Source organism: Meleagris gallopavo, chromosome 1 (assembly GCF_905368555.1).
Source record: "Meleagris gallopavo chromosome 1, MGAL_WU_HG_1.1, whole genome shotgun sequence".
Lineage (NCBI taxonomy): Eukaryota > Metazoa > Chordata > Aves > Galliformes > Phasianidae > Meleagris > Meleagris gallopavo.
Window position 1 is genome coordinate 160,071,462 of NC_139404.1, and position 22,068 is coordinate 160,093,529.

Sequence of the window (22,068 nt, forward strand, 5' to 3'; positions counted from 1 at the left end):
TTCATGTACATGAGTAACAAAAGGCTATATTTTTAGGAGTTCAAATATAATTTTAATCATTTTTAATCACCTAATTTAGCTTATCAACTGTACTCATGGAAGAAACAATTAACATTCCTCAATTCAAGCTATAAAAATCTCACTTTATTACCATACAAAAACAGCACTGAACCGTAAAACTACAAAATGAAACTTGGAAACATTATTAATTGGTATTTTGTTATTAAAGCATGTCTTTCATATCACTGTCAAAGACCTGGACTACTTCTGTGTCAAGACACTTCATATTAATTTCAGAAATAATAGAAGCTTAACGTCCCCAGTGCCTGCTGACTCACAAGGCAAGTTGCTAAGCAAAAGCCTTCAGTTCTATTTGAAATATTCAAAACAGAATTATCACCAACCCAGAGTCCTCAAGAATAGCTGCTGTAGTTAGAGGATACTGTTCTTACAAAATTGCTTTTAATGCACTAACAAAACCTCTAACTTTTGAGGACACCCTGATCACATCCTTCCCTGCTAAACACCAAAACTGACCATAAAAAAAAAAAAAAAAAAAAAGCTATTATTGTCTGCTGCAAAGAAAAGGATGAAAGGTGAGTACTCTTAAGAAGCACACGTTATAACTTTTTTAAAATTGCAAAGTAGAAAAAAAAAATTTCTACTTCTGTGGTCACCAATGCTTAAAATATTAATCTATTACAAGTAACTACATAATTTTAACTCAAGATATCAAGTGTTCTTGCATGCAGGTACATTTCTAACCATGCAGCAGTGACAGGTTTCTTTCTATTCTATTTTACACTAAGAGTAGGCATTTCTACAGACCTTCAAAACCAAATTTATAGTACATTCATGAAAAATCACTCAAGATACATATAGATGTGTATACCTGAGCACTGTAAAAGAACACACACAAAAACTAAGATTGTTTCCAATCAACTATTTGAAAAGCTTGAAGAGTGCCAGTAGATTAGTAACTGAAGTTACTAAAGAACAAATATGAACCTCTGTAGCTGTAGCCAATTAACTCTAGAACTGAAAGAACACTATTACATCCATTAAAGAATTTCCAAAAAATTATTCCCATGTTGCAGCTTATCAGCTGCATGAGCTATGGAGCAGCCTAATTTAACCACTGACTTGCAAATACAGGTCTGTAAAAGATTGGCTAAATTAAGCACAAATGAAGTACTCATAAATATATAGATGCATACTTTTCCTCACAGTAGCATTTTTTTTTATAATTAAAAAGTCTGTAGCTATCGGAGCAATTTTTTACTAGAGCAAACTATTTTTCAAAATTAATTATTAAAAGACCAGATTTCACACAAGAGAACTGCACAGTACGTCACTGCTACTCTTCTAAGGAAGAAAAGTAACAGTGCTCACTTTTGTACAATTTAAATATCCTTAGAAATATCAGGTAAAAAAATGGGTATACAAGATCTTAAACTATTTGGCTTGAATAGTCCCAACTTAGTATTTTGGCAGAATTTATATTTCACATTGAAACATTAAAGAAATACATCTAACCTGCCAGCCAGCAGATACATAGCAGGAAAGCAACATAAAGTTGCTCACAGGTAGGACACATCAGCAATTACTATTCTAAATGAATTACAATTTTTCCATTTATTCATGTTTTCACCATATGGCAGCAGTCAGGTCAAAATGTAACCTAAAAAAAATAGAAAAGAGTGAATAATGAATTAATTGGAAAGAACTTTCTTCTTCCTTTCTCCTTGCTCTGCCAAACTTGGAGGATGTGATATGCTAGTAAAACCTATTAGTATATTGCAAGGAAATCTTTCTTCCACCTCAAAAAGTATGCAACAGATTTATTTTATTTTATTTTTTGCCCTTTGGAGAATCCAAAATTATAATAAGCCTCAGCTATGAATTTCTGTAATAAACGTCTGATCAAAAATTGAAAACTTGGTGGATTAACAAAATTAAGCACCTCAGGCATGGAAAAAAAAAAAGTTTTCATTTCCTCATCCCACAGAGATTTTCAACAGCAAACTCTGGAGAATATTCAACAAATGTTTTAGGGCCAATTTGACAGCAAGAGATTTCACCAGTCATATATATTTTACATACCTAGCTTTAATAGGTTAATTTAAAACTTTCAAATTTATATATATTTTACATACCTAACTTTATTTAATGCCACAATTGCTTTGAAATTATTATATGTTCCTTATTCAAGGACACTTAACTATTAAACAAGCTCAAACTGGTTTAGCTTTTGAATATCATGTAAAATACTAAGCACATACTTTGATATGTCTACTTTCTTCATTTATTCCAATTTACATAGTTATTAAAAAAATTATTTTGTACCAAAAAATAGGAAAAACACTGTAGATAGCACTTAAGTGAAAAAAAGAAATTTGAGAAGTGCTTGTCTCAAGGCAGAGTTTCAAGCTCTTTCTTAGACTAGCTGAAATGCAAATCTCAAGCTTATCAGTAATGATGAATTACACAGATTTCTGTCTGTATATGATACGTACATTACATCTGAATTAAAAACCAAACCACTGAACAAGTTTTTGAAGCCTAGAATCATGGCCATGTTCGTCATACATTCTGTTTTCAAGGAGCAGTAGTTTGATGGATCATATTTTTTACATAAGCATCCTCTCAGCAGCTCATCACTTCAACACAAAATATGCCTCATTCAGAAATCAGTACTCTGCACAAAGCCAGAACCAGATCCTCAGAAACCACCCACTTCTCTTCACTTCCTTCGATGACTTTTTCTTCTCTCTCCTCCAAATAACAGCTAAAGGAAAACCTCTGTAATTTCAAGTACTGTCATCTATAAAACAGAAAGTATGCTACGAAGTTGACAAATGACACGCTTCATTAGTATTCATTCATTATCATTCTAAAAAGTAAGTAAGAGTTTAACATCTCTGCCTCAAAACAAGCTTAGGTACAGGATCACTATGTAACAAATAAAAAGGAATGTTCTTGGAACCTGCCAGTAAACTTAACACAATCCTTGAAAGCCTTCCCCACACCCACTGTACAACGACTCTAACAGTAATTATTTTAGCACCAACCAAAAGAAAAAAGTATAAGCATGCTTCCATCATAAATGGTGTTCCAACCTCTATTTTTCTATGAAGCAGTAATACATAAAGAGATAATATAGTTGCTGAATTCCCCATGCAATGTACTACCATCTGAATTAAATGAGCGATTTTCTATTTTCATAAAATGTGAAAAATAACATTGGCCTCTCGGGATCCTTAGACAGTACAAATTTCTAGCCAGTGTTTTAAAGACATAAATGCCTGATTTACATCCATTAAATGGTTTAAAAATTGAGATAACTATAAATTGAATTTTACAACAGTAAAATAATATAACAAAGTGAAACTTCCACAGATTCTAAAAATGTTAACATGAGTCAATACAACTACTTTATTGAGGAGAGACTTAGCAATAAGCACACACACAGTTATCTGGAAGTAACAGAGGTGATGCAAAAATGTCAAGACTAAATCTTTAGATTAAATCTCGAGATTTTACCAAGTAACATTCAGTGATGTGCCCCAGATAAGTTCACTAACTCCAAACCTCAGTAAGATAAGATAATCTTTTAGCGAGCGGCAGTCCTGCTGTATGGTGGATGCTAGGAACAGCCCCTGCAATCAGAATGTGCTGGACAAGAAATCTTGCATGCTCTGCTCCTTGAAAAGATCTGACACTTGGTAACTTGTAACAGGTCACAGCAATTTGACTACAAAAGACACAGAGTAAAGAGCACTGTCTTTCTTCATCTAGTGAAATCCATATTTTTTTTTTTTTCTCCTTTTTTGCTGAGATACAGGAATTACAGCTGCAAATACTGTTTCTCACTCATATTTCCTCAGGAAAATGTTGGCTGCTACCTTGAAGCATTAAACAGCACATAAGGCTGGGTCCATGCCAAGGACTCAGCTGCCATTGCACTGAGAATATCTTGAAACTGTCTGAACAGACACGTTTTCTCTTCTGGCTTTCCTCAACAGCTTTTTTTTCCAGACATGTCATTACACAAGAAAAGAACTATCCCAGAGCACTGTGAGAGGCAAACAACAGGAAAGAAAAAGCTGATCTTGACCATATTCCCCAGACAGTGCCCTCTGTCAAAGCTGCAGGTTCAGCAGTCAGCTTCCTAACTTGGAGTAAGTCTTCTCATGCTGTCAGTTAATGCCATTACTCCCATTTCTAATACATAAGCTACATTTCTCAAAGTGAAATGCTCAAAATGATCCCAATGCAAAAACACACGACATGCTTCAACTACTTTCTTGAGTTACAAAGACTATTTTAGCCAGTATCTGCCTTTTTTCTTTTCTTTTTTTTTTCTCTCCAAAACAGTACAAAGCTGCTCCATCAAAGATTGGGTTAGTCCTTGAGCTGCCCAATCTTCCTAAATTATGACAACACAATTAAGCATTATACTCAATGTGATCAGAAACACTTGCATACCGTTAGTCCCCCCATACAGCCTTTCCTTCTTTCCATCAGCTGTATAAAATTAGCTTTCTTGGAATTTAATACCCTCCTTCTGCTCAAAAAATGTCAAAAAGATGTGCCACTCTTGAAAATATGAAGAAAATGAAAACTTGACGAATTAGCCTAAAATTTATTTTTATTGTATTTTTACAACTATCACAGATTAAGCAGTCTACAAAATACCAATTAATTGCATAGGATATTTAAAAGCCAAGGTTTCTGAGCATAATTCTGCTAAATTAAGTTTCAGGAGAGCTTCACATCTTTACATACTCCTACACGTGTTGTTATATTAAGCTATATTTTACCCAGGAGTAACAATTAAGAAAAATATGCAAACCTGAAAACCTACTTAACATCAGTTTATTACTTACATGAATAAGAACAACATCTCATTCCAAAACTGCCAGTTACCCCAGCAGCTAGCTGCTCAGGGGGCCTGTACCTGGCAAGTATGAGCACACAGAAGCTGGATAGAGCAAAACGGATCAGTCTCAAGAGTCTCAAAATCAAAGAACAGAATTACAGAATCCTTATATTTGAAAGAATGTGATCCCAGAAGGCAAATCCTTTGCAAAAGGTTTTCTCCCAAGACCTGGCTTCATTAGTTGCTGACAGAGAGTTTCCTTTCACCTTCTTATGCAGGTATCAAATCTTAAAAATAAGAACAAAAATGGTGCTCATCCAGTCTAGGTCTACAAGGGTGGCCAGAAGTAGATGATTCATGCAACAAATGAAGCACCTCTCAATATGTGCTGCTTTACAAATCATTCCCAGCATCCAGCCATCTTAGAGCTGGCAGTTAAACCCTACCTCAAAGTTCCTAACTGATTTAGTCTAATTAATATTTTAGCCTACTTATATTTTTCTGCTGCAAAATATAATGCTCCACTTCAGATCCACAATTTAATTACACATTGTTTGAGAAGCTACTTTAGTTTTCATCAAGTAGCAAGTTTAATTCACTGGGTGGCCTAATTCTTGTATTAAGAAAAATAGCTGTCTGGCTTTCTATTCATCATTTCTGTATGCTCTACAGATTATTTACAGACCTCTATCACCTCTCCCTTTATTATTCTGCTTTCCAGACTAAAGATCTCCATCTTCCCAGCACTGAGAAACTTCCACACCTCTCATTCATTTTCTCACTATCTACAAAACCTGTGCTGGGATGATTACACTAATGTAAATTGTTAAAAATTCAGGTACATCATTGACATACTTAATGAACTAACAATTACTTTATTATCTGTGAACAATTCCTAACAGCTTCCTTTAACAACTAATTAGTCACATAGCTTTTTTTTTTTTTTTTTTTCCTTTTTTTCTAACCACTTAGCAGTTTCTTTGTAAGTTTCTTGGGCTTGTTACCTCTAGCAGAACACTTTGTACAACATTGGACCTTTTCCACTCCTCAAGAGTGAAGACAAACAAAAAATTCCATTTTTATCTACTCACTGTTTTTGATCAAGCAAGACTTGAACTGATCACACCAGCCAGAAAGGAATATACATGAACAATAAAAACAGAAGTGTCAAAAATGCATGATGCAGCAATTCACTGTGTACTGGCACTTTGAGCTTTCATAGTACCAACCAAAATTCATAAAATGCATACACCACTACAAGAGTATTACAGAGATGAACGTTTGGAGAAGACTCCAGGGAGACCTCATCATGGCCTTCCAATATTTGAAGGGAGGATATAAACAAGAGGGGGAACAGCTTTTTACAAGAGTGGATAGTGATAGGACAAGGGGGAACAGTTTTAAACTGAGACAGGAGAGGTTTAGGTTAGATATTAGGAGGAAATTTTTCATACACAGGGTAGTGACACACTGGAACAGGTTGCCCAAGGAGGTTGTGGATTAACACAGAACAGAGTCGTGTGTCAACACAGAACTTTTGTTCCAAATCAAACCATATTTTCCATTGTAAATTAAAGGTGGAGCCAGTACCATATTCTCAGATGCAGTATCCAAGGCAGTGCACAAGGAAATGTTCTTGCAGCTCTCTTTAGAAGTACACATTTTTTTAGGTGCTCTCTACAGGAAAACAACTCTGCACACACAATACAGTGCTCTTTACTCATCATCAGTTTTTGTTGTTGTTGTTGTTGTTGTTTTTTTAATTAAAGCAGCATGACCTACTTTAGGTACCAGTGCTACATTTACTATGTAGAGAACTTCATCATTCAGAAGCTTAACGTATATACTTGATATAATGAAGCAAATTTTAAAGGCTAACACTACAAATTTGCAGAACATTTTACAATGGATGACTCTTTAACAACAGCTATTTGAAAAATACATAGATATTTTACCATTTTAACTACATTATGTTACTATTTTATTTGAAAAGCAACTTTCCCTCATATTTGAAGGTAAAATGATAAAAACTAATTGTGGAAACAAAAATCTGTGTCTGCATCAACAATTCTTACCTTTACAGACCTAATAAAGTTGTGGTAAAATCCAGTTGGATTACAAACCAGGAGGTTTGCAGCTCTCAAAGAACAATATCTTCCTAAATTGTTTGAAACACAGGATGGTGCTTCAATAAATGAGTACATAATTCACCCTGTGAGCCCAGCTCTATTTCTGTGCTATAAAATGTAGCACTGTGACATGAGGTGATTGCAACAGTGGCAACCAGTTTGGTACAGAACTGATTATCCACCAGTGTAGTTTAGTCAGAACCATACTACAAATCAGCTAAGTGTCAACTGAAGGCTTGGTCGTACTTCTGTTAAACGACCTTAAGATCTACTAATAACACAAGGATGGATGTATCCTAAGTGTAAGGGTAGTAGAATATTAGAGCACATGGACACCTACGTTATTTTTTACAAGTACATGAACTTCACTGAATATTTCTGAAGCATTATTTTTTTTTTCACTACACCTCATGTTACTCAGAAAAATACGCATTCATTTCTTCTTCCTTCATATCCCCCTTCCCAATGCAACAAGGTCAAGGTATAACTCCAGAGGACCCCATAATCAGCCCACTGCTTGCCAGATCGTATTTCAGTCTGTCTTGGGCTCACACCTGGCATAACTGCAAGAATAACAAATGTTCATTGCCATTCAACTGAATACCCCTCAGGGGATACAGGCAAACACTGAGGAGTAACAGAGTTTCACAGGCACCTCACATTTGGGCTGCCAAAATTAAAAGCACTTTACCAATTGCGCTCTTCCGACTGACAAAGTAGTAAAATGCCTAATAACTGAAAGCTGGGTGATAAAACGTGGGATATATAGTAGAAAAAAAAAAAAAGAAAAGAAAGAAAAGAAACCATAAAAGTAAAATCACTTTTATGGAAACTTTATTTTTTATGAAGCTCAATCAGCAGAGAAGAGGTGTGTCAAATTACAGCCAACAACTCCCTTTAAGAAATCTAACGTTATGAAAATTAGCACAGTTCTGATTCTTTCCACTCACCAATTGCAAGGAATCACAGGACTGTATACTCTAGAACAGGGCTTTTGAAACATGAGACACTTATCCAGGAAGGCCAGAAGACAATAAATTTCTTCTGTCTGGTTCATATTATCAGTAAGCAATTCTGTAGAAACTACCCAAACCACTCAATGCCTGTTTTAATGCCTTATGTGTTAGCCATAAATGAAAACACAATTCAGAAAAACCACTAAGTTTAACATCACAGTAAAAATACCCAGAAAGTGCCATTGGAAATAACAACGTTTCTCTTTAAACGGTTTTTCTTAATTATAGCCAAAGTAAGCTGTTTTGTGCCTTCGCAGTCAACAATAAGCTTTTGTTTTGTTAAAGACTTGCAAGTAGTCAGGGAGACAAAGCGGCAACTAGTGAATCACATCGATCAATAAAATAAATGAAGAAATAAATCGGCTTCCAGTCAACAGTGCCACAACACCTTCAGGCTAGCAAATAAGATGTAGAGATTGCACTAAGCATTTGGAAAGTACAACTCCAAAACAAAATGTCCAGCTTAGGACTAACAAAATATCTGGATTCAAGACTCAAGTGTGTATTCAACCTAATTTAACTCCACTTGTTCACTCTTACCTTCTCCGCCGAAAGGGCTCCAACAATACAGAACAACTAAAAGTAATAAAGTTACCAGAAAGCTCCATCCCTCCTGGCATTTCAGTTGGGATCCCACTAACACCAACCCAACACAGATCTCAGCAAAACACAGCCCACGGAGGCGTATCCCAGCAGCAAGGCAGAGCTGTGCTCACACCACAGCTGGGCCCGGCCTAGGCCACACGAGGCCCAGCCACTGTGGACCCAGCCTAGGCGCACACTGACCCCGGGCAAGAGAGCTGTGAGGGGCTGGCTGGTGCTCTGCCCGCGGGGGTCCTACTCTGCTGGGTCACCAAAGGCCCTCCCTCATCACCCTGAGCACAAACGGCTCCCTGACAAATCCCAGGCAATGGGGAAGGAGAGGCAAGCCTCGTCGCAGAGGGGTTTGCCCCCTGCCTTCAAGCTGTAAAGAGGAGGAACGTCATCCTGAGTGCTTCACTGAGAACTAGGAGCTCCGATAAGCGAGTCAACAACCAAACAAAAGAAAGGAGAACCGCCCCGCACAGCCCCACATCTCCGTCCTGAGCTCCCCACAAAGACCAACAACTCTCGGCCGCGACGGAGGCAGCCCCACCACCCGTAGGAGAAGGTCCCCTGCCCCGCGGCATTGCGCCGGGCCCGCCGAGGCCTATCGGGACGTGGAGGCCCGGCCGGTCCAACTGCACCACTTACCAACCCGACTCCGACAGCGCCGCCCTCGCCCTGTCGGCCATGGCGCCTCCCGCCGCCGCTCACCCGCTGAGCGCGGGGCCGGGCGCCGCGGGGAGTCCGGTGCTTGGAGGAGAGAAGCAGGCCTGCTCGTCTCCCCCACCCCTATGCCCTCTCCGGGCACCCGGCCCGGCCAATTCTCCGGCGCAGGGTAGGGGCGGAGGCGGCGCACGCAGAGACGAACAATACCCGCGACCGGCGCCGGCCCCGTTCCCTCCCCCTGCGCGGCAGCGACGTGGAGGAGGGAGCCCGCCTGCCTGGAAGCCGCCGCCGCCGCCATAGTAAAGAAGGGAAGAGCTGAGGGCGGAAGAGAAGGCGCTGAGGACTCTGCCGGGACGAGGTGCTGCGCCTCGTGTTTCTTGCCTCGGTTTATCCCAGGCCTGGGACCTCTCGGTCAAGGCAGGCAGGCGGAGTGAGGCATCTCCACGCATCCCTGATGGGGATTTCAACCGAGAAACGACGTTTGTTGGCTAATAGCCTGCTTCTTCTCTAGAGGGAAGAATAATACTGCGGAGAGAACAGTGTAAATATATATAAGTAAAAGTAATAGCATTGCTAATGATGTTGTGTGGGAAAAGAGGTCTTCAGGCTGGGTGTTGGGGATAAGAAGTCTTGGAGTGATGGCATAAAAGGCTCGTTCTGTGTTCATATCTCTTACAATGCTTTGCTCGAAAATGCCATGTCCTGAAATGAATGCGGAGTCTTATGATCTGTCTTCTTAACAAATACTTTATTATTATTTTTTTAAACGTGACATGACTTCATGCATCAGTGCAGGTTAGGGGCTGACCTGCTGGAGAGGTGCTCTGTGGAGAAAGACCTGGGGGTCCTGGTGGACAACAGGTTGACTATGAGCCAGCAGTGTCCTTGTGGCAAAGAAGGACGATTATATCCTGGGGTGTGTTAAAAAGAATGTTGACCCCAGGTCGAGGGAGGTGATCTTACCCCTCTACTCTGCCCTAGTGAGGGTACATCTGGAATACTGTGTCCAGTTCTAGGCTCCTCAGTTAAAAAAAAAAGCCAGGAATCTTGTAGAAGGAGTCAAGCAGAGCACAACAAAGATGATTTCTTCTGTGTGAAGAAGGGCTGAGACATATGTGACTCTTCAGTCTGGAAAGGATTGAGAAGGAATCTCATAACTGTTCATAAATAACTCAAGTGCGGGAGTCAAGTCAATGGGGGTGGACTCTTTCCAGTGGCAAGCACAAATAGAACAAGGGGCAATGGGCAGAAACCTGAACACAAGAAGTTCAGTACTAACACAAGGCAGAACTTATCTACTGTCAAGATGATGGAATACTAGTACAGCCTGCCCAGAGGTTGCAGACTCTCCTTCTCTGGAGATATTAATGACATATCTGGATGCCTACTTGTGCAACCTACTGTAGGGAACCTGCTTTAGCAAATAGTTTGGATTTGGTGAACTCTAGAGGTCCAACCCCTACAATTCTTTGATACATTACTACTGTTAAACGTATCTAGTTACCTCAGTTGCAAGTATCTGGGTTACATCACTAACTGACAACAAGTGAGCGCTGTTTCCTTCATTCCTGTGTGCTCTAGCATTCGAAGAAATAACCAGCATTTCAACATGAGCAGTTCATGAGTTAAGAAAGGGCTAACCCTAGTCTTGATGCTCAAGGTTTCTGCCTGCAGGTGAGTGCAGTTACCTTCTGAAAAACACTGAAGGGTCAGTCATATCAAGGAAATTCTGTAGCCAGTCAGTGCCAAATGTTAGTTCCCCACGTAGTAGCACGTGGAGATTTCAAAACCTAGCTACCAGCTCTGATACACTTCATGGGTCACTCTCATCCTTGGGATGTTTTAATTTTCATCTCCAAGTCAAAGCTTACTATTTATTTTTTTTAATCCACCTGAAAGCCTGGCTTTGCTGTTCTTACTAAAAATCACTCGGAAGTTTTACTTCTGACAAGCTGTGACTTCTGCTGTACTGACCAACACCTCTTTCATTCATTCCACATTGAATTTTCTTAGATATCATACGGATACACACTCTTGGACAAAAGTTTTGTCACCAGTGCATATGGTGTCCCTCATGGCTGCTGTTTTTCAAAAAATTATGCTTTTTAATCAATTGCAACAAGTTTGACACAGAAGAAGGAAATAAAACCTATGTTGTTCGGATGAATCTGAGCCATTTATTACATTGTACATGTAATAACTCTTGAAGATTTTCTGCTCTGGACCATTGACAGGAAGACTATACTCTACCCCTCAAATAATCAATCTCTCCTTAAAATAGATTGACACATGCTGACTCTTCCAGCAAAATCTCAAAGCAACAAGCATCACACTCACAGAAAGTTTAACCCCTGTGCTCATCATTAAAAAAAAAAAAAAAAAAAAAAAGTTAACTAGGAAACTGCAATGACGCATTTTTTATGAAAGTATATTGTACATAACAATTGCCAGAGCCACCTGCATGGTTTTCCGTAAACTGAGCCAACCCAACCAGCCATATTTTTTGTGGACTGAATAACCATATGATTTTGGGGATTTTTAAAGTTTGTACAGTCCCTTATCACTCCAGATGAAATGAACTTTGTAAAGTATAATACCAAGAAGAACTAATAAGAGCTAAAATAATACACCTGTACCGAAGTTATTAAACTACTGTAATAATGCGAGAGATTCACTCTGAAATATTAGTGGCTGGGTCACACCCTTCATTTCAGCAGTATTGCACACTGAAGTGTAGCAGCTGCTGACATGGAAAAACACCAGCAGGTAGTTAGAATTGTAGTGCCAGTTCATTCACTTATGCAAAATAAATGGAAATAAAATAAAAAACCCTTCATTTAGAGTCTGACCTTGCTGCACATTACACGATCAAGAAAAGACTGTAAACATTGTTGTAGCTCAAAAAGAGGTGCCAATTAGTAAAGGATGGAGCATGACCTAGCTTTCAATACTGTTTCTCACAGTACCTTTCTGGACAAAATGTCCACCATACAGCTAGACAAAAACATAATGCGGTGGGTGAGCAATTGTCTGACAGATCAGGTTCAGAGGTTTATATTAAATGGGGTTATATCAGACTGGCAGCCAGTCATTACTGGGGTTCTGTAGAGTTCCATTTTAGTGACAGTTCTCTTTGACATTTTCAAAAATGATCTGTATGCAGGACTCGAACGCATATTAGATAAGTAAGCTTGCAAATAAAATTAAGTTAGGAGAAGTTGTTGACTCCCTCAAGAAAAAACAGGCTTTGCAGAGAAATCTTGATGAATGAAGAGTGCTGAGCAATCACCAACCACACAAAGTTTAACAAGAGCAAGTGCTGGATTCTGCACCCAGGACGGGACACCCCTGGATTTATGTGCAGGCTGGGGCACAGGAGGTTGGAGGAAGGGATCCCTGTGGAAAGAGATCTGGAAGTTCTGGTTTATTTTGAGTTGAATCTGAGTGAGCAGTGTGCCCTGGCAGCCAGAATGGACAACAATACCCTGAGATGCATTAGGCCCAGCACTACCAACTAGGCATGAGAAGGGGTTGTCTCACTCTGCTCTGCACTGGTGCAACATCACTTTGAGTAGTCTGGGCACAACAAATGAAAAAAGAACATAAAACTATTAGAGGGTGTCCAAAGGACAGCTATGAAAATGGTGAGAGGGCTGGAGGACAAGATTATGAGGAGCTGCTGAGGTCCCTCAGTTTGTTCAGCACAGAGTAAAGGAAACTGAGGGAAAACCTCATGGCAACTACAGCTCCTCACAAGAGGAGCAGGAGGAGATCAGAGGCGCAGCACTGATCTCTACTTTCTGGTGACAGTGACAGAACGTGAGGCAACAGAATGGAGCTGTGTCAGGGGAGGGTCAGATTGGGAATTAGAAAAAGATTCTTCCCCAGGAGGTGGCTGGGCAGTGGAACAGGTTCCCCAGGGCAGTGGTCACAACCCTGAGCCTGATGGAGTTCAAGAAGTGTTTGGATAATGCTCTGAGACAGAGTTTGAAATCTGGGTGGTCCCATGTGAAGCCAGGAGTTGAACTCAATAGTCTTTAATGGGTCCCTTTCAACTTGGGCCTTTTCAACTCATATTCGATGATTCTGTGATTCTATCATTCTAGCATAGTGAGAATTACAGACTTTATGCATTACCTCATGTTAGCTTAAGGCATGAAACTTTTGCTTGCTTAAATCTTCATCAAAATCACCAGGCAATTATACTGACTATTTAAGGCAGCATATGGTTATGTCATGGCACAGAACATCATCTATAAAGTAAATGTAGTAACCAGAGCTGTCTTTTATAAAGGTCTGCAGGCATCAGTTCTAACAGTCATATGCAAGCTGAGATATATACTACATACTTTTTGTATAGAAATTCCCATTAGTGCTTGTTTCTCTTTATGAGCGGAGGGCACTGCTTGATCTTTGCTGTTTCTAGCTGCTGACAGCTGTGTTGCAGTCTGAGGTAAATAATTAGGTCCACTGTAAAACACAAGGTGATACAATGCCTGCCAGGCAGTCAAAAACCTGCAAATTAGAGGGATAAGACCCTCTGCACCAACTGTTCATGATAAAACACTCTTAGAGCAGATCTCTGTATCCATCACCTTTAGAATAAATGAGTTTGCTGAAGGTAATGAGCTTCAATGTACTTGAGGCTGTACAGGGACTGAACCTAGACTCCAGCACACTTGTAAGGGGCTCTGTGTCTGTGTAGCTTTCTCTCACGTTCTTCTTGTGTCCAAACCATAATCTGGTTTGATATAACTTCAGTGAAGTTGAAAAGCTTGTTCCAATTTCTCTTTCCAAGCATGAGGAAAAAGAATAGAAAAATAGAAAAGCATGAGGTTAAAAGAGAAAGTCTGTGAAGAATAACTATCATTGTTAAACTTACACATAAAACTTCATAATTTGTTATAGAAAATAACTTTTTATAGTACCTTTGAAAAATGTCAGTAGCAGAGGGAAAAAGGGTAATTTTCAGTTATTGTGATGGCTTGCACAAATGCACCCACATGCATGAGTAGTTGACAATCCTATTTAAGAATGCTTTGTGTGTAAATCACCTATCTTAAATTCTGAGAAATGCCTCAACCAGATCTTCTCAGAATGAAACAGAAAGGTGTCATGGAGCAGAAAGGGCTGGTTGCATCTCAGGGGAAGGCAAACCAAGAGTAGAGAGCAATAACAAGTCAGGCAGGAACAGTAACCTCACTGTGAAGAACCAGGATGTGGAGTATTAAGTCCAGATCAGGACCTGAGGCAGAAATGGTAGCCAGGGTCAGACACAGCTCAGTGAGCACCCAGCATGGCCAGTATGCAGGTCCAAGCTTGTGCCAAGACACCAAGCTGATGTGTCTGGGTCCAGGTCCAGATGGAGGAGATCCAGGCCCAAGTACAGACCTTGCTGCAGCACGGCTGTGATGTAGCCCAGCTCCAGGCAGAGGCTCTGGCTTAAAAATAGATCCCAGGAGAAAGGAGGGACAGGGCCTTGCTCCTAGATTCTTTGCAACAGCTCTTAGTGACCACAAAGCTGACTTTGGACTTGGATGGGTAAACTCCTTGGCTGACCCAACCGAACTCGTAGAAGGACAATGTGCTCCAGGCCCTGAGAACGAGACAGTATTAATGTGGGAGCAGGCTGGATGAGCAAGATAGTCATTTATCTGTGATTTATCTCTGACAGTGTGTATCTCAGTGTTTTAAGCAGAGACAAGCTTAATAGTAAAAGAATTCTGAATCATCCAAAAACAAGGTATGATCTATAACAACTTATTCTGATACATCTTTTACAAGGGGTTTCAGCTTTTGAGGAAAGCTGGAGAATGAACTGCATTTAGCTTTGTCAAATAAGTAAAATATATCACGTACTTTGTAACTTCCAAGTGCTACACATGAAGTTTTTTATATTTTAATAAGATTTTATCACAATTGTTTCATTAAGTTTTAGAGTATTAAATTTACCTTTTAGAGATGATGATGAGTTCAAGGTACAACATGGCTATTCAAAAAGGTAGAGGGAGTAAATGGAGAAAGATGACATCTAATATAACTGCAAGTATGAAACAGTTTCCAGTACTGCAGTATAAGACTAAAGTAATAGTGACCCCCTCATTGTGCTTTCTTTGCCTCTAAACTGTGTTTAATTATGTGGTACAATTTGGGAACTTTTGTATTACGTTCAGATTATTAACCAACACAGTTTCACAGTAGTGACAGGCTGTGTAGCTAAGGTGGTGTTACAAGGAGAAAGAAATTCCACTAAGGCTACATCTAGCATTTTTGTAAGGCTGCTCTAATTTATTTTGTCATCTGTCTGCTTGATTCTGAACCCTTTTGGTTTGAACACAATCCCCACTTTCTCCTGCAAATCACTAAATGCATGCAGGTTATGTTGATTTTAAAGGTATAGTCCATGCCGTCAGTATGTCAGTCTGAAATGCAGCATCACTGGTTTCAAAAGACAATTATCTAGGTACTGTGGTTGTCAGGATAAGGCCATTTATATATGACATAATTATGCTATTCCTAAGTCTATGCGTGGCTGCTTGTCAAAACGTGGATAATTGTGATCTGAACATTAGCACAGATAAACCATTGCAATGATTACGAGGGTACAATGGATCACCGAGTACAGCAGAATGCAATCTCACATAATTATGACACTGGCAAGCCCCCTTAGAGGGCCAGCAGAAGGGCTTGTGTTTGTCAGTGATGCTGGCACAGCTCAACCCTACTGGTCCTCTGGACACTGAATTGATAAATAGCCAGGGAGCAGAGGATCAAACAGCATATGGCTTCGCAGACTTTCATCGGGCTGCAGTAAACATCCCAGCCCTTAACAGCTGTGCCTCATCTCTAACAAGATTACTTTTAAGAGAGTGATACCTTCTGGACTGGATGGAAATCTGGAAATAAGCATGCTGCTGTCAGGGCTCTGTGTGTACCCAGAGGCTCTACAGCTTCTTCCTCCCCTCATCAGGTTTGGCTGCCCGTGCTCCAGTACACCTATGATAAGGTGGAGCTGTAGCCCTGGATCAGGCTGCTGAGAAAAGATCCGTGTGAGAAGGAGCTATGGGAAGCTGCATGGTGTCCTCCTGCACTTTGCATGCGAGCTGCACTGAAACTTGGGTCTTCATCCTTGAGCCTGAGCTATGCCTGTGGTTGGTCACGTACCTTACTGATCCCAAAGTAATGATTTGACTTCATAGCTTGACCATGCCCTTGCTTTGTCACTGCAGATCTGTTTAGTAGTCCTGAATTGCGGCTGACCCATCACCAGCATGGTGCCTGCTGATGTGCTGCAGGTTTGTGCCCCTGGGAAGCTTGCTGCCCTGCCTACCTTGCTGTCACCCTCAGCTCCTAGCTTGCTTTCCCTTGTGGGGCAGAATATGCGTGCTGCTTCCTGAGAACTACTACCCCAGAGCTGTGAAGTTGGTCTGATCCATCAAGAAATTAGTGTCCTGCTGCCAGCCAGTTAATGTCTGAAGTAGACACATGCATGGGCTGTACTAAAGTCAGTCATAGTGGAGAAACTGCTGAAGGCCAACTGCTGTCTATACAATCTCTCAATGTGCAAAGCAGCAACAATGCCCTCAAGCAGGGGAGCAAGTAGGGAATGCCTGGTGCTCTCTGTGGACTTCTGCTTTCTTTATGCTTCCCCTGCCATTTGAGTGGAATTCATCACAGTTTGTCTCAGTGAAACTGAAGCTGATACTGACAGACGCTGCTAGGCAGAACTACTCACGAAGGACTGCATGATGAAATCACAGCATGCACATGAACAGATAACTTAAGGAAAGCACTCAGAGTGCCACCCAGGCAGGCTACAGGCCTTATAGATAGGTGCTGTGCAAGAGTGCCTCACACAATGTCAGGGAGCTCTCCAAGTGATGAAAAATAGCTGTATAATGTGTGCATGGGAAGAAGACTTTAGAGTTGTCCATCCACCCTCACTGATACATGTTAAAACCAAGCCCATTCTTCCGAGGAACCAAAACATTGCAGGTGGTGGAAACACACAGATCAACCTACTACTAGCATAGGCACCATTATCTCGCATAGTACACTGACAGTGCCTTAATTTTTAACATAAATTAGATTGTCGTTTACAGATACACAGTGAAACAGTGACTACCTATTATGCAGAAATACACATAGCTGTACATGAATTCTGTGTACTGGTTTTGTTATTTGTTACTACTAAAAATGTAAAATTTTGTTTTTTCATATCCACAATGCTAGAGAAGACATCATCTTGCTATGTTCAGTTTCCAGCAGAAATGATGCAGCAATCTCTGTCAGCACTTGACTTAATTGCAAGGTGAGAGAAGACAACCAAATAAATAAATAGTGTTTTCTCACTGAAATCTAAAAAGATTATGTTCAGATCATAAAATATTTGCTCTGTGGTTTTCCTCAAGTGCTGTCATATGTTTGTGCTTGAGCAAAAGCAAGTTATTGGAAATCTATGTCAGGCTCCAGCTAAGCAGTTGACTTTCTATCCTTGATTGAACACACACTAAACAGGCAGGAATGTTTCTGTATTATTTCCTGGCAGTGAAAATACACTGGGTTATGTATCTTTCCTATTCAGATGTGGAAGCTTTTGCCTACCACTGCTTTCCTCTGTAGTCTGCAGTCCCAAACCAGCACAGTTTGGAAAAATAACTACATTTCTTAACAGCTTTCAAGAAGCAGCAAAATCAACTTCTGCAACACTTATAACAATCAAATGCAATAACTAGGCATGCTATTTGCTGACCTTCACTTATAAATGATTCAATTCCATTATCTTCTGATTCTGCGTTTATTTATACATATCTTTTCTGTCTCTGTTGATTTTAGTTACTATTCTGCCCTCAGTGCTCCTTGTTTCCCACCTTAGCAAACACAAGAAACTAAAAGAATCTGAAAGAATCAGCAGATCTTTGTAGAACTTTTCTAATTTACTTTCAGCAGAGAACTGTGCCCTAAATTGTGAGTGTCTGCAGAATTATGAGGGATAGAATCATCCTTAAAGCAGCCTTGCATATTTTAGGTTATCAAAAGCAAAACATTCTTTTTCCAGCTATATGTTTCAGATAACTTTTAGGTTAAATTCTGCTGTTCTCAGAGGTGAAGAATGAAAGGAAGCAGAAATGCTGGAGCCCTGAGCAACTTCTCATTATTTGCAAGGATATTCTTTGAACTTCCTTGGCTTGGATATTTATCCCAATTGCCTAAGATATGGACTCCATACAACATTAGGGTGTTAAGAGAGAAAGGCAGAGCTACAGTGACAGAAAAAGCTGCATAGCCCCAAATCTGCAAGTGTGTTCCCATTGCCACAATAGTTTTTAAAAGCCATAGCTCCCTTAATTCTGTACAAAAGTTCAGTTCTTCGTCAGTCTACAGAAATACCCTTATTTGGTTCAGAAGCGAATACATGTGCTAATTCAGCAACTACTTTATGCAGAATCCAACAGATGACAGCCTGGGGGACACAAGTATGCTCCAGAAAGCACAGTGCTGTCTGGCAAATTAGTGAACCATTGAGAACTGGCATTCACCATGAAAAATGAGCAAGAAGGGATTTAAAAAAAAAAAAAAAAAAAAAAAGGAAGAGGGAAATGAGAGGCCAGAACAAAAATTTCTAGAGAAAGACAATAAAAATGGAGAGAATGAAGAAAAGATGGCAATAACCGGGCCGCAGCCTGGAGCAATGATTTGGGCTATGTGTGTCAGTGGGAATTCAGTCCACTAAAATAAGGTGCAATGAATCAGAACAATTTCTTATCATGAAACAATAACATGTCACATGATTCTGCTCGTAAGCCAGAGCAAAATAAGCATAACATACAAATGTACACGATAGGTCATTAAGGGCTCCCTTTTTTCTCCTGATACTCCTGATACAAATTGCCTTTTGGCATGGAGGGTGAATACCAATTTTATAAGTTTACATTTTCCCTCATCTGCCTGCAAAGTCAGAAATAATCAGTACTCAGTTTCACCCTCTGTAAAATTCACTGAGATATTCCTTTAATTACGTTTACAAATGTGTATGTATGTGGGGCTACAATGTGAGCCTGGCGGGAAAAAGGGGAGCAGATGAGAAATGATGCTGAATTTTTTTCTGATTCGTACTGCAGTCCTGCGCCACTTGTGTTGATACAGGGGTAGAAATTAATTAAGTCAGCACTGATGCTGAAGACAGTGTATCATCAGATCATCGCCTCTTTGGAGAAAACAAACCCGTTATTTATGGAGCAGTGCAGCTGCAAATTAGAGGTGTGAGGAGCACACATGGCTGAGGGGCATGTGAAAGGCGAATGTGAGAGGGACAGGAAATGTGAGGGGAAGGCATACAGAAAACAATAGGGGAACAGGGAGAACAGGGTTAAAGTGTGGTATCAGTGCCTTGGCCAGCTCACTGACAATTTTTGTAGAGGCTAATTAAAACTTTCCAATTTTCCTAGGTTTGTCTGTTTTCAGATTTTCTGCAATTACTGCTCCAGGTCTCAGGTTTACATCAGCAGATACACTGGCATAGGGCTACTATACTTTTATTGCTAAAATTGAAACAGTTGTTCCCCATCAAAGCACAAAAAGCAAAACAGCAGAGCAAATTCTACCAGCAATTTTTTATCTGTTCCAGTGCTTGCAACCACATTCACTTAGTCCTACAAACAGGGCAGCCTGCTGTTAAGAAATATTGCCAGAAGTAAAACACTAAACAATCTAAAAGAACCTTTTATACCTATTTTACACATTTATTCCCAAACATTTCCTAACAGTTGCAGTTAATGCATTAAGGTACCTGATCCCTACTGGCTGTGCAAATCACTCTTTCCCATTTACGCCAGCAGTATTACCATGGTTACAATATAAGAATGTCTTAACCTGGCAGGTGGCTTATCAAAATGCCTGGTACCTAGGCAATCCTAGTAGTCTCTATTTTCCCATCAAGAGAATTTGTGTATCACATGCTCTGTTGTTGTTTGTTTGTTTGTTTTTCTGGGAAGAAGAAAAAAAACAGCAATTCTCCTAGTTTTAATGCTTACATGTTGCAAAATTCCTAATGAACCATTTTCTTAAAAAGCAGTTTTCTCTACTCTCATTTTGGCATATCTAAAAAGACTCAGCAAAGTCAACAAGAACACCAAAAGCCATACAGAACCCACAAAAAGCCAATATAAGTTTTGTATTTGTAACCGCAGTTAAGGCTGGATTTTAAATCTGAGAAGATCCCATACCAGCTGGAGACTGGCAAGCTTTTTACTTGTGTGAGAGGATTATTTGGAAGACACAAGCTCTGAAATAAATATTATTTTTTAACAGATAGTTTCAAAGCTAAGTTCCTGAAACTTTGCATATAGAATCAGCTGTAGAAAGTTGCGCTTGATGATATCAGGATTAATGCATCATGAAAATGAGAATATTTGGCTATCAGCTAGTCAGACCAAGTCCTTCACATACAAATAGTAAAATGTTCTATAGGGCTTGAAGCAGCATGCCTTCTTGAGAGAAGAAAGAATCAGAGGAATGTAGAAATAAAAGTGAAAATATAAAGAACAAATTAGACTTCATCATTTGACTAAAATCTTCTAGCAGATTTTATATATGGAAGCTACTAGCCATTGAAAATTATGCCCTAATGTAAAGCCTTAATAGCTCCATTATTTTAGCTGTAATTCTAAAGATATTGTAATTGGCTCATGTCCTACATACAAAATGTTGCTTATCTTTTCATTCCCTGGCTTTTATTGGGATAAAATGCTAAGGAGCAGAGAGAGTTTTCATTCTTAACACTTTCGCACTGGTTGCCAAGATGTATTTCTGATATGAATATCATAGAATCATCATAGCATCATTGAAAGGCTTGGGTTGGAAGGGTCCTCAAGGATCATGAATCTCCAACCCCCCTGCCACATGCAGGGTCACCAACCTCCCCATTTAATACTAGACCAGGCTGCCCAGGGGCTCATCCAATCTGGCCTTGAATACCTCCAGGGATGGGGCATCCACAGCCTGGGGAGCCTGTTCCAGTACCTCACCATTCTCTCTGTAAAGAACTTCCCTCTGACATCCAACCTAAATCTTCCTTCCTTCAACTTAAAACCATTTCCCCTTGTCCTGCTGATATCTACCCTTTCAAAGAGTTGATTCCCCTCTTGTTTGTAGGCTCCCTTTAGGTACTGCAATGAGGTTACCCTGCAGCCTTCTCTTCTCCAGGCTGAACAAGCCCAGCTCTCTCAGCCTGTCTTTGTAGGGGAGATACTCCAGCCCTCTCTGATCATATGTGACAGTGTGATAGCTTAGATATAAGTACCTAAGGTATATCACCTTGAGGTATGTGGATGTCTCATATTTGTATTATTGCCCCACACATTTCTGTTTCACCTCAGAAAACACTGATATGTTCCACATCTCTGCTTTGCTGGCAGATCTCCTTTCTCACACTCACTCCAGTGCTATATCAGTGAAGCTTCAATCCTCCAGTCTTCGTTGCATTCAAGTTCAGACACTCTGAAGTCTCAAGTCACCTAAAAGCAATTCCAAGAACTTTTTGCAATTGAGGAGAAAGCTGAAAAGCCTTCAATATTTAAATAGAAACATAAGTTTCAAGTGTACCATGAATGCTTCAGATTTCTTAACCTTATTCATCAATTAACATAGCTGCAACAGCTGGGGTTTGATCCATATTTTCAGAGAACAGTAATGCTGCTGATGCAGCATTTCCAGATCCGTCAGAGGAATACTGAAGCGGTTTTCAGAAGATAATTTAAAAAGTACCCAGTTGACAGGATGTTTCTTCAGG

At 40.0% G+C, this 22,068-nt stretch overlaps 1 protein-coding gene across 2 annotated transcripts in view; it reads right to left on the reverse strand.

Annotated features, from left to right (window-relative positions):
- Positions 1-9,503, reverse strand: part of TDRD3 (tudor domain containing 3) — a 94,621-nt gene extending 85,118 nt beyond the window's left edge. For both annotated transcript variants that reach the window (XM_085215771.1, XM_085215770.1), the window contains exon 1: positions 9,261-9,503. Coding sequence is in view for 1 of the 2 variants with exons in the window: in XM_085215770.1 (XP_085071896.1) it covers positions 9,261-9,301 (41 nt within the window). In the remaining variant the exon portion in view is untranslated. The remainder of the gene's footprint in view (positions 1-9,260) is intronic.
- Positions 9,504-22,068: the final 12,565 nt, after the last annotated feature.